This window comes from Fistularia commersonii, chromosome 16 (genome assembly GCF_037954325.1).
Source record: "Fistularia commersonii isolate RoL2024-O1a breed Wild chromosome 16, RoL_Fcom_v1.0, whole genome shotgun sequence".
NCBI classification, from domain to species: domain Eukaryota; kingdom Metazoa; phylum Chordata; class Actinopteri; order Syngnathiformes; family Fistulariidae; genus Fistularia; species Fistularia commersonii.
The window spans coordinates 18,453,538-18,466,186 of NC_141299.1; the positions used below are offsets into that span (position 1 = coordinate 18,453,538).

The 12,649-nt window shown below is 52.7% G+C and overlaps 2 protein-coding genes across 5 annotated transcripts in view; one reads left to right on the plus strand and one right to left on the minus strand.

Annotated features, from left to right (window-relative positions):
- Positions 1-6,293, plus strand: prg4b (proteoglycan 4b). 4 transcript variants are annotated; one of them, XM_086162311.1, is made up of 13 exons: positions 17-184; positions 656-775; positions 1,156-1,275; positions 1,701-1,769; positions 2,572-2,613; positions 2,791-3,120; positions 3,245-3,856; positions 4,026-4,112; positions 4,203-4,339; positions 4,442-4,598; positions 4,673-4,780; positions 4,866-4,994; positions 5,448-6,293. In XM_086162311.1, the coding sequence occupies exons 1-13, from the start codon at positions 118-120 to the stop codon at positions 5,555-5,557; spliced, it is 2,088 nt and encodes a 695-aa protein (XP_086018437.1). In that variant the 5' UTR covers positions 17-117; the 3' UTR covers positions 5,558-6,293. The 4 variants fall into 4 exon arrangements, with proteins under 4 accessions (XP_086018441.1, XP_086018437.1, XP_086018438.1 ...); XM_086162312.1 differs by lacking the exon at positions 2,572-2,613; XM_086162314.1 differs by lacking the exon at positions 1,701-1,769 and having other exon boundaries at positions 18-184.
- tprb (translocated promoter region b, nuclear basket protein) overlaps positions 5,579-12,649 on the minus strand; it is a 22,718-nt gene continuing 15,647 nt past the window's right edge. The window contains exons 40-51 of the mRNA XM_086162310.1: positions 12,194-12,382; positions 11,949-12,104; positions 10,490-10,583; positions 10,053-10,189; positions 9,917-9,973; positions 9,757-9,848; positions 8,767-8,879; positions 8,586-8,684; positions 8,325-8,484; positions 8,048-8,169; positions 7,876-7,971; positions 5,579-5,837 (exon numbers count right to left, since the gene is read on the minus strand). Coding sequence (XP_086018436.1) covers positions 5,788-5,837; positions 7,876-7,971; positions 8,048-8,169; positions 8,325-8,484; positions 8,586-8,684; positions 8,767-8,879; positions 9,757-9,848; positions 9,917-9,973; positions 10,053-10,189; positions 10,490-10,583; positions 11,949-12,104; positions 12,194-12,382 — 1,365 coding nt within the window. The 3' untranslated portion in view covers positions 5,579-5,787. The remainder of the gene's footprint in view (positions 5,838-7,875; positions 7,972-8,047; positions 8,170-8,324; positions 8,485-8,585; positions 8,685-8,766; positions 8,880-9,756; positions 9,849-9,916; positions 9,974-10,052; positions 10,190-10,489; positions 10,584-11,948; positions 12,105-12,193; positions 12,383-12,649) is intronic.

Consider the following 12,649-nt stretch of genomic DNA (forward strand, 5'->3'; position numbering starts at 1 on the left):
TTTAAAAGAGGCCGCGGACGGAGCCGGGGCAGCAGCGGGTGACACGCCAGAGGTCGCCGCCTCCCGAGGTCACGCCGTCAGACAAGCACGTCCGCTCAGCGTCTCTAGGTCTTCAAGATGTCCTTCACTCTGCGTTGCTCGCTGGTCTTCCTGGCCTGCGTCTTGACCCGCAGCGCCGCTCAGAGTGAGTACGCCGTCTGATATTTATGGGATCCAACGTGGGACCTTTGGTTAACGTCGGGCGTTCAACTTCTATTTGTCGCGCTGACAATCATTGACCAGACGGCGGAACGCCGATGCTAATGCTAATCGGCACGGAGACGTAACAATAAAGAGCCCCTTTACTTTACCTTTAACGTAACTTCTTTCCTGTGTTCGCCGGACACACAAACGCGAGCCTCGATGGGACTTTTGTTCTGCTCAGATCAAATAATTCAGCAGAAAGAATCCACCTGGACGACATTCCCGTTTTTCTCTTTTTTTTAACCTCGAAATGAACTTTCGGTCAACAGCAGTGATGCCACCTCCTTATTATGTCGCGGATTTGAGTTGGAAAAGTGTTAAGAGGAGTGTTTTTGGGCGGGACCTGTGTTGTTGTTTTGTTCTGGGGAAAAGGTCATGTTTTCCACGCCATGCCATGCTCCTTTCTCCGAAGCTGCGAGCTGCGAGGGCCGATGCGGCGGCGAGTACTACCGGGGCTACGCCTGCCAGTGCGACTACAGCTGCCTCGGCTACGGGGAGTGCTGCAGAGACTACGAGTCCCAGTGCACCACCAGTGAGTCACCGCTCAGGGTCCAGCCTCTTTCTTACGCAAGGCCTTTCCAATCTCGCATTTAGAAGTTAACATTTTGTAAAGCGATCTGCATTGTTCGATGATTCGGCGAGATTTGTTTTGTGGAATATTTTTCCCGAGGTCATCTCTCTGAACGGCTTTAGAGAAAACGAAAGGGAATTCCTGGAGGGAGGAGGGAAATAATCAAAACATTCAGCAAATGAGCTAAAAAGGCTCAAATTTCAAGCGCAGTTTAAATAAAACGCGGTGTGGGGCTGTAGAGCGAGCCTGGGCCCTGACGCTTGACCAGCAGGAAATGGATCCGATCCACGAGAGGCTCTCGGCCCGTGAGCTCGTCTGATTTCCATATTTGCGCGCTGCAGAAAACTCCTGCAAAGGCCGATGCGGCGAATCTTTCAAGAGAGGGAGGACGTGCAGCTGCGACCCCGACTGCGTCAAATACAACCAGTGCTGTGCCGATTACAAGAACCACTGTGACGAAGGTACGTGACGTCCGAGCCCTCCGGCACGTGCACGCGCCCGGTCTATGCCGTGCACATCGTCCATGTATCCTCTTCCTTCAGCCGCAGGGAACCTGCAAATCTTTGTACTTAAGACCTTCTAAAGACATTCTTACTCTCCCTCCTTCCTATCATTATCTATTACTGTTCTGTTTTGGCTTGAAACTCTGGCACAACAATTTCCTTCGGGATAAATAAAGTTGTTCTCATCTCATCATCATCTCATATGAGCACCCTTGCATGAGCACCGGGGTGATGGAAGCATCCGGAGAGGCGGGGTAGCTGGTCATGAACTTGCATGGCGAGAAGGTCACGCGGGCTGAGCGTGCATGTGCGGCCGTACGCGCTGCATGCACACTTCCCACCCTCGTTTGACTCAACTCTCTTGTTTTTCAACGACACCACAGAAGCGAACGGCGGAGCGGCAGCCCAGACGTCTAGCTCGTGCAATAACGTAGACAGTAACGCCTCCAAAGGTACCGCTGCCTCCGGAAGACGCCCGTCTCTCATGCACTTTCGGGGAACGTAAGGCAGATGTGTTTTGGTACTGGTAGTGGTAGTGGTACTGGTACTGGTACTGGTACTGGTAGTGGTAGTGGTAGTGGTACTGGTACTGGTACTGGTAGTGGTACTGGTAGTGGTACTGGTAGTGGACTGGTAGTGGGCTGGGCTGGGGTTGATGGGTGAGGTGACTTTCCAAATCTGGACAGTAAACAAAGTCCACAGAGTACCAAGTAAAAGACTGCGTTCTGCCGTACAAATAGATAGAAATGCATATTGTCAAGTTAATGTGTCCAAAACAGAATGGGAATTAAGACTGTAACTAAAAGATTGCAGCACAAGCAATAAATACCAATGACTTTGAACGAGTCATCGATACACAACCTAAAAAAGAAAAAGCGGATATAATGAGTTGGACAGAAATGAGATGTTTCTGACAGACTCGAAGGCTGCGGTTTCTTCTCGGGGGCCAAAAGAGCCCCGGGCCAAAGGAAGCACAAAGCGGCAGTGTTTTCATAGACGTGGGAGGCGAGGCGGCCCCCGGCCCCGGGCCTCAGGCCCCTGGCCCCCGGCGCACACGAGGAAACGCCAAAAATATAGGCGGGGAATTAAAAGAATTTCTTTAAGTGGCTTGAATTCAGAGGTGGAGTTGGAACGGCAGGCAGAGATGCTTTTACTGGTTTCCATGCGGGACGGGAGCAGACAATCAAAATATTTTGAAAGTTCAATAATGGGACTTTAATAATAACAACAACGGTCTGTGAAATCTGCCCGCAGACGTCCCTCCAACATCCTTTCTGCAAGACGATCTCGGTGACGGTGAGCAAATTCTGACTCCCCTCAGGATTCCTAAACAGACACACACTTCACACTCACAGCCTGAAAGTCCAGTAAACTTTGCTCTTCTTATCCGTTCACTTCCACTCGCTGGAGGAAAGTGAACCTGGAGGCCGAATCCAGGTGAGGCTTTCCTGACTGGTTACGTGTTTGACACAGACGTCTACGGTGAGGTTTTCCCCGATGAGGGATTTTCCGGCCCCGAGGATCCGAGCGCCGACGACGGACCGTCTGCCGCCGCCGTGGATGAAGTCCCTGCTGGGACCCCGCTGGACGCCGGCGCTCCGGAGTCTCGCACGGAGGCCGTCCCTGTCCTCCCTCGGACGGACGCCGCCGCCTCCACCGGCGAGCCCACGCAGCCGGACGCCGCCGCCGCCTCCACCAGCGAGCCCACGCAGCCGGACGCCGCCGCCGCCTCCACCAGCCAGCCCACGCAGCCGGATGCCGCCGCCTCCACAGCCAGTGGAGAAATTCCCACCGAGAGTCCAGGTACGCGGGCCGCGGGCCGCGGCCCGCGGCCCACGGCAGGGTCAAGAGGGGACAACTCGGATCTCCTCGTCGGCTGAAGGCGGTTGTTGGACGTCATTAATACGACTGTCGTGTCTGTTCTCAGAGAGCGGTGACAGCGCTAACACCCCCGAGTGGACGACCGCTTCCCCTCAGACGCCGCCGGCGGCCGCCGGGTCGACCACGCAGCCTCCCTCGGTATCGGCCGCGGCATCCCCGCAGGGAGGCTCCGGCGGGGCCGACCCCGAAGGTCCGGCGTGGACCGAGGTGCCGCCCGCCGCCACGACCGAGAAGCTGGACGCGACGCCACCGGACGCCGTGGCCTCCGCCGCTGCCGTGGAGACGACCCCCTCGCAAACAACAGCCGCCTCGACCCCGCCGTCCGCCCCGACCTCTGGCGCTACAGCCATCCCCCCGGAGCAGGAAGCCTCCGCCTCCGCCTCCCCCTCCATGCCAGACCCACAGGACGCCTCCGCCAGCGCATCGCCTGCCAGCGTCCCCTCGCTCACGGATGTACCGCAGAGCGGGACCACAGAAGACGCTAAACCAGCCGGAGCGAGCGACGATCCGCCAAAGGTCACCCCGGAGCCCACCTCCAAACCCCTGGAGAAACCACAGAAACCACAGAAGCCGCGGCCGACGAAAGCCGCTCCTGGGAAGACGCCCTCCAAACCCGAGGGGCCTCCGAGCGTGGACGACACCAGAGACTACCAGTCAGGTGAGGAGCCCTTGGATACAACACTCAGTGGTAGTACGTGGTATTAGCTAGAAATCCTGGCTACGGCAAGGGTGGAGGCTCTACTTTTTCTCCTCCTAAGGTGTCTCCCTTTAAATGTCCCCCTCTGAATGCCAACCTAAAGGGATTTCTCCTCCTTTTCCCTCCCCAGATGACAGCAACGATACCAACCTGTGCAGCGGGAGGCCCATCAGCGGCGTCACCACGCTGAGGAACGGCACCATGGTGGTGTTCAGAGGTTAGTCTCTCGCGCAAAAGAATCCGTGCGTTAAACCGGTGCGCGCCGGAACCCGAGCGGACGCCTCAGGGATGCACGCTGGCTCCACAGGACACTACTTCTGGGTGCTGCAGAGGGACCGGGTTCCCGGTCCGGCCCGTGGCATCACCGACGTGTGGGGCGTCCCGTCGCCCATCGACACCGTCTTCACCCGCTGCAACTGCCAGGGGAAAACATACATTTTCAAGGTAGAGCGGCCGTTCTTTAATCGGGGATGAAGCGATTCGGGGGTCCTGGTCGTCGCCCGCCTGCTCCGGGGTCTCCTGAGATGTTTGCTGCTGGGTTCGCAGGGCGGCCTCTACTGGAGATTTGAGAACGACGTGCTGGACCAGGGGTTTCCGAGGGTCATCGCCACCGGCTTCGACGGGCTGCGGGGTCACATCACGGCGGCCCTCTCCGTGCCTCAGCAGCAGAGGAGCGGGGAGTCGGTCTTCTTCTTCAAGAGAGGTGACCCGCCGCTCTCCGATGCTCCGCCGGCGCCCGCGGCCTCCGACCCGTCAACTCCTGAACTTTCTTTCCAGGCGGTCTGGTGCAGAAATACTCGTACCAGTTCGGGACCGGTCCCGGCTGCGGCAGGAAGACCCCCTTCGCCGCGTACTCGATCCACGTCCGGAAGACTCGACAAGCAGGTGCGGGACGATTCTGCCGCCGTGAGATAAGACGGGAGCGGGAGAACAAACACTGATCACTTCCACCTCCCTGCTTCCATCCCAGTCTCTTTCTTAGCACCTCCTATCAACATCCGCACCTCCTGGAAAGGGTTCCCTTCCATGGTGACGGCCGCCGTGTCGGAGCCCAGCGCCGCCGAACCCACGGGGTACAAATACTACGTCTTCTCCAGAAGTGAGTGAGCGAACGTGCCGTGGGGGGGGCAGCTTGCAGGATCAAGATTGAGAGGGATTTGGTTCTGTGGTTCTGGTCCATTCTAGTTGAAGTTATTCATAAACACAGTCAGACGTCTGCTGATGTCTTTCTCATGGGTTCTAATAAGGACCATGTGTGTGTGTGCGTCATGGAGGGACAGATGTTGGCAGATGGAAAGGTAATTGTGGGTGTTGTCCAATCACCTAGAGTTTCAACTTGACTGCAGCACAGTTTCCATCACTGTGGCAGCTAAAGTTCAGCTAGCGGGAATCGATGGGCAGGTTTATGTTCAGGGCCGCACAAGAGCGGCTCCAAGTCTGTTCCCGTCCTCCGAGGGGCTTCGAGAACGCACCCATGGCGGCGCAATAAGTCCGCAGAGTGTCAACAATTCATGTTGAATGCTTCGACTCACCCTCGCCGTTTCCCCCGCAGCCAAATCCTACACGGTGAGGATGAGCGGCGAGCGTCCGGTCATCGCCGCCTCGAGAGCCAACGCGTCCAATCGGGGCAACGGCATCTTCAAGTGTCCGCCGCAGGTCTGAGCACCACGCAAGAAGGACGCCTTTTCAAACTTTAATACATTATTCACTAAACCACGCGGCTGCGATTACAAACTTCCTGACCACATTATAAAACACGAGGCCTGGACAAAATAAAAGCGGACAGTGGCGGAGCAGGTGGGAATCGGGACTGAATGCATATGGAGTCTCATCTTGCGGAGCGGGAAAGGTTTCTCCCCCTCCGGTCGCGGTCGTCTCTCCTCATCGGGGTTTCATCTGGCGAATCGTCTGCCGTGGACGCCTCGGGAGGGAAACGCCTGGCCTGGAAGGACACGGGAGAGTGTGTGAGCACAGGACCGGACCGCAGGGAGACGGCGCCGGTGACGACCCCTCGGGCCAGAAACGCATCCGTCTGCGAATCCTGCACCCAAGTATCTGCCGCTGATAGCAAATTGTATTCATCGACGACAAATCCTTGCACTCCTCGTCCTGTGAGGAGTCCTAAGAGGGGCTGAACATTTGCAGCGTGGAAATCCAAATGGTGTAAAAAATAGCGGAGGTGACGTGAGAAATACCGGAACCCGTTGAGCGTCGGCTTCCAAGCGAAGCCGGTCGCAGCCGGACGGTGACAGATTTCAGTCTGTCCCTGACAGTCTCGCTCAGAGCCGTTCTTAGTCCTCATCTCTTCGCTGACTTTCAGGTCCTTATTTTTGTACAACTCTTCCCCGAGAGTCAATCAATACCAAAATCCCAATAAATATATTACACATCCACCGTTCACGTCCGTTGTATGTGTTTTGCCTTGCGGGTCTCTTGGTTTCCAATAATTCTCTCCACTTTAACCGTCTGCCGCACTAAATACGAGGGAAGGAAGAAAACTAATCAATCTGGCGACGAGACAAAGTTGAAAACCACCTGAGAAACGGTCGTCCAGTTGGCAGCAGCAGCGGTGGCGGCGGCCGGCGAGCTGATACCCGAACCGAGACGCAGAGATTTCCATCATCTACTGTGCAATAAATGTTTTACGGTCCAACAATCCCTACGTATACACAACATTACTGCTTGTAATCTTATACTTGTGCTTGTAAAAATCTCACATTAGTTTTACATACCTTTAACTCTATTTCTCTGACAATCTTTTATTTGATTTTTATTATCCGCTAGCTGTTCTTTATTTTTACATAGAATTCTATTTGGATTCTTCCCCGCTTGACTCTGTAGCAGGCAAAAGACGCAGTTTTCCCCGGGGATCAATAAAGTATTCAGATTCTGAAATAGGCGTGTCTTCATGTGTTTTACGGTATATTATGGAATAGAATAGCATGGATGCTTCGTCTTTACGGCCAACAGGAGTTGAAGATGGAGGCAAACAGTCATAAACGCTCACAATCTGCTGGGAATGAAGATGCGCTTCACTTCTACGTATCCTGGCAGAAGCAGCCAGGAAAGGGAGCACGGATTTTATTTTCTGCATGGAAACGTGTTCATGAGGTGAATCTTTATGATTGCAGCTTAGATTTTGAATAAAATGCACGATAAAATGATATAATTATAACAATTCTAATTTATCCTTCATTAATCCCTCGCGTCTGAGCGGTGAGCAGGAGGCGGCCAGGGGAGCAGCCAGGGCGTCTCGCTCTACAACACGTGGACGCACTGAGCAGGGGAGTCAAAGTCATTTTCACCGAGGGACACGTCAGCATAACGGTTGCCCTCAAAGGGACGCATGGAACGGAAACAGTGCCAATGTAACCAAATGTAATGTAAAATAAATGTAATTACTCCTTCATGTTAAATAAGTGTGAATATGTTACTCATTCAAATCCAAAATGATACATATCCATTCCCATCTTTCTTGAAACAGCCTTCCATCTGCATCCACTCTGGTCTTCCAGGACATTTAGATCCCGTCACTTTGCAGGTAACATGAATTGTTGGAAATGTAGTTTATGGTCAATGCCCATGTTTGACTTACTTATCTCAACACAATCAGATCTTTTGAGAGGTTCTTGCGGGCCACATAATATGACGGACGGGCCACATTTGGCCTGAGTTTGATACATGCACTAGAGTGTGTGTGTGTGTGTGTGTGTAAGCAAACCAGGAATGTTTGCTTCCTAAGATGATCGCTCGACCTCCTGGGCCACGCGGACCCCCAAAATGAGTCTGGGCCGACTCGAACCACCAACCTTTCTGCTACTGACCGAAGGCGCTAACCGATTGCGCCACAGAACGACCACATAGTGTCTGCGATGGGGCGGAACTCAAAATGACTTAAATGTTGGAAGCGACCAGAAGGAGGGATCGCTATTCTTCCTTAAAAACACAGGATTTGTGCGACTGCTTTGAAAATGCGGTACCTCCTCTCTTCCCGCGGCCCCCGCGGCTCTCGGGCCAGCGCTGCAGCTGTCTGCTGGGTCCGGGTCTGGACGGCTTCGGCGGAGCGCTGCTGGTATCTAGAACGTGGCAAAACAGCTAATGAGGACACCGATCGGGCCGCGTCGGCGAGGTCTCGGGTTCCTGACGTCGTACCCGCAGAGCTGGAGGAGGGTTCCTGGCTGGTCGAGGGGACGCCGGCCTTGTCCGAAGGCTGGCTCGGCTCCTCCAAGTCATCCGGAGGCGCCGCCGGATCCGCCGAGGGTTCGGCGCCGGGCCTGGAACGGCGAGCAAAACACCAGATGACTGGATCAATACACATTCGATGAGAGGAGATAAAAACATTTCCTCCTTTCTCATCTCAATTAACTGTTCGTGGATTTAAAAAAAAAGATAAAAAGGTGTTTCCCGGAGGAAAGGCAGGGCGCCTCACTTATCAGCATCCGTCTCCAGGAACACGTCGTCCCTCTCCTCCGCGGCGCCGGGGGTGGCGGCGGCCGCGGGCGGCGCCAGGCCGGGCGTGGACGTGCTCACCATGGGAACGGACTGCGACGCCTGATCCGAGGTGTCAGACTGAGCCGCCTCCGAGAAGCCTGGAGGAGACGGACCCGTTAGAATCATCCATTTCTGCAAGAGCAAGAGCTGAATTTAAAGATATGGCTATGTTTTCCTTCTTCTACGGGGCGACAGAGACCTGGCGCAGACACCGGCTGCGGCGTGGTGGGAACGCTGCGCCCGCCGGACTCGTCCTCGTGAGAGGCCAGGAACAGGGGGCTGTCGTACATCCCGAGACCTGCCAGCAGCCAAAACATCGATCGGCTTCATCGTCATGGCGACAGTGACTCGCGCCGTACGTCCTCGCGCCGGTACGGTACCTCCTTGTGCTCCGAGCTGGCCGAGGTCCGAGAGCGTGGAGGCGGAGCTGGTCTGCGGCACGTCGTCCGAAGGGCCGAAGCGGAAGCGAGGAACTCCGGCCACTTGGGGGGAACTGGCAGAAAACGGCAAAGGATTAAGAGCGGAGCCGAGGAGGAAGACGGTCAGATCTGTGACACCCGGAGACATCGTTCCAGATAAAGCAGAGCTTGGAGACAGACTTCGCACCGCGCTCGCTCACTTCTGAGTCCCGCTGACAATAACGGCAGATAAAACCGCCGTGAGGACAGCGCTTCCCTGCGAGCCTCCGTTTCTTATCTTCTTGAGTTAATCATGTCTTTATTTTCCTCCACGGCACCGAAGCAGGAACACATGAGACACGACGGCCAAACGCTGGCAACAAAACCCAAAGACCCGACCAGAAACCCTCCCTCTGCTGTCGGCCTTTTTAATTGAGCCCTTTTATGAGGCACTAAAGATGTTATCTTTTTAATGTACTAGAAAAAGAAAAAACACACACACCCGCTGCCCAGTTAGGGATGGGTGCCGGAGCCAAAACATCGACCAAATAGAGGATGGAAAAAAATTCGCACACCAAAAGGGCTCCAAAAATGAAGATAATTTATAAATGTGTCACATCTCTGGTAAGCATCTGAGGAGGAGCCTATGTTTGCTCCAAACATCATGAGAGAATACATGTTTTCTGTTCTATATGGGAAATAAATTGCCTTTATTTTTACAGTGCTTTCAGTGTGCAGACTTCTTTCAAACCTCTATTCAGTCTTTTTGATGTAGGCATCAACTCGTGGCCGAAACGAAAGTAAATAAATAAGACCCATAAGATAAATAAGATTAAAAGGTGAAGTCGCGTAAAAATAACAATCATTGTCATAGAATAAAAAATAAATAAAAACCTATGAAATGCATGAAGAATTCTTATTTTTCTGGCTAAAAAACAAAAGGTGATATTTTCAAATGTGTGTGAGACTCACTGGATGGCCTGGTCAAAGCCATCGGAGCGATGCGGCACCACCAGGGTGGCCGTGTTGGGGACCGTCCGATCGTCCTCCTCGAAGAAGTGTTGCTGCGGAGAGAGCGGTGCTCAGGAGGCGTCGGACATTTCTGACTCGTACTTCGGTGCGTCCGACTTACGGGGTTGCTGGGGATCCCCGAGGACAGCTGAGGTACTCTGCGCCGCACAGGGATGCGCTGTTCCAACATTTATGACACGGTTATTAGACAAATTATCCTTGCAAAAGGAGTCATGCATGAAATCCAGGACGTGAACCTGAGTGGGCGGCCCCAGTTCTGATGTTGGGCGGGGGGGGAGCGGCTGCGTGGGTCTCCGTGGCGACTGTGGCATGCGGGAGCCCGAGCTGGTGATGGGCTGTTCGGACGAGAAGGCCTCGGCTGCGCCGCCCTCGACTAGAACGCCAGACAGGAAACACACGTATCGTTTGTCTGCGGTGAAATTGACGCGTTTCACCACGCGGCCTTTTCACGCACGCTCGCACGGACATCGCCTCGCAAAGCCCTCGTTGGAAGTGAACTTCGCTTTGGCCCAAAGCGACTCTTTCCCGTCAGACACACAACAACAGATGACATCTCCTTTTAGTCATGGCGAGGAGTCGAGGAACTGTGCGCGCCGGCGGGACAGATCGTGAGCGCATGTGTCGGCTCTGGGCTGGATGTGCGCATTCATTAGCAGGCTTTCCTGGATCTTACAGCTGGGCGTCTGGGAATCCGCCGGCCTCTGGGTGGAGTCGGTCGCCCCGAGACTCTCTTCTGTTTCTGTGCCCGGGTCGGTTACGTCAGCTCCCTGAGAGGGGAGAGGACAAAAGGTCCGGCGTGAGAAGATGAAGTGAAACTTCCAGACAGCCAAAGGAGTCCGTTTCATGGGAAAAGGAGAGAAAAGGCAGCGGTGTAAGAGCTGCAAACACACACCGTTTTTCCTCATTTTATTCTTCATATAGAATTTCTACGTCATTCAATAGCTCAGCCTTGAAAGTCACTGTTAATATGTTGCTATGAAAATTTGCGTCAAACTGTGTCTGGTCATATTTCTTTAGGAACGGTGCGATCCATTGTAGAACCCCATCACTTAGCCTCTTCGTCCATTACAATGCTAACAACTGGCTAAGCGACCGCCTCGAGTCTGAAAAGCTTATTTTTCCCTCTGTGATGTGACAATATGTAGATATTGGTATAAAATGAATGCTGCAGGGAATCTTTGAATCTTAAAACCTTAAAAAAAACAAAAAAAAAAACACTTACTGTAAGTTGTAATAATTTATCTGTATATATGTTCATAACTGTGCAATATTTCATAGCAGCGACAAGTACAATATTTTTTCATACTTTTGTGCACTCCTTATCTTTCACTTGTTACTTAAGACACTTTATAGTTTCATACTTGTTACTTAAGACACTTAATAGTTTATTTGTATTTCTTATTCTCCCTGTTTCGTTTATTTTTTTTCTGTTTATACCGTTTTTCTACAATTATTTATTATTGTTAAAGTTTTCTTGTAACTCTGGCACAACAATTGCCTTTGGGATAAATAAAGTTGTTCTTGTTCTTATTCTTAAATGCAGCGCAGACTGAAAATCACATATATAGAGACAAAATTGTCTTATAAGCAATTACAATTAAACTTTGAACCAAGTAAAATGTTATGGGCCGTATGAAACGCATCATTGTTCCAGCCATATGGCCTTCCATCCGACACAGCTCTTTAAAAAAACATTGATTGTTTACTGTCCAAGGTTCACACACACACACACACACACACACACACAGGGTTGCGGTTTGTGGATTCCCCACGTATAACTTTCACACATGCAGAATACAAGCAGCTAGCTATAAACCATAATTGTGCAGACGATGAGTCACTTCACTGGACATGTGTAACCAACGCTAGAGTAAAAACGTAAACAACTGGAGTCAACACACACACACACACACACACACACACAGACGAACATTACAACCCACTGGTAAAACAGTGAAGTGAGACACTGGAAAAAGTGAGTGTGAGCTGGAAAAGTGCACTTGATCTTTCCTCGGATGCGTGGGAAGGGTTAACCCGTGATGCAGGATTGGAGTGTGTGTGTGTGTGTGAGAGATGGGCTCTAAAGGTCAGTGCTGGGAATGTGTGTGTCAGTGTGTGTCAGATAATCTCACCTCTGCGTCGTCCCCTTCGTAGGCTTCGTTTCCGTCTCCACTCCCCTCATTACTGTCCTCCCCATCGTCCCCCATCCCCCCGTCATCTTCCTCCCCCTCTTCGTCCTCCTCCTCCTCCTCTTCATCTTCCTCCTCCTCGTCCTCCTCCTCGTAATCCTGCGCAGAGCCATTCATTAATAGCGGGAAGTGTTTTTGAAGCAGTTCGCGCTCAGACACGCTGGCCTTTTGAACTCCAGATCTCTTGCCTGCTCATCCTCCTCTTCCTCCTCCTCTTCCTGGTCGTCCTCGCTCTCCGTGTCCGTTACTATGACGATTACCTCCATCTGCTGCTGGTCGGGGGGTTCGGCCTGCGTCAGGGAAACCTCTTGGTGTGCGGGCAGCGACTGGGAGGCCGTGCCTTCGTCTCCTTCCTCCAGCGCCGCAAACTCTTCCGTCTGGACACAGAAGTTCACCATTTCCCGAGTGAATTCACAAAATCAAGAATAAAAGCTAAAGTCGAGCTGCTACGGATATCTGGGCATCCCGGCACAAACGTGGTTAAATATCACTCAACATGTTAAATCAATAGGAGAAGTGACAAATGAAAACAACTTGAAAATGGCTGTGCTTTTTTGCTCCTGCAGTTGAATGTTTGAGCTCCACGCTGCAGACGTGTGTGACGAGAAGCCGAGCCGCTGCGGATCTATCCAGGTGAAAGGCCT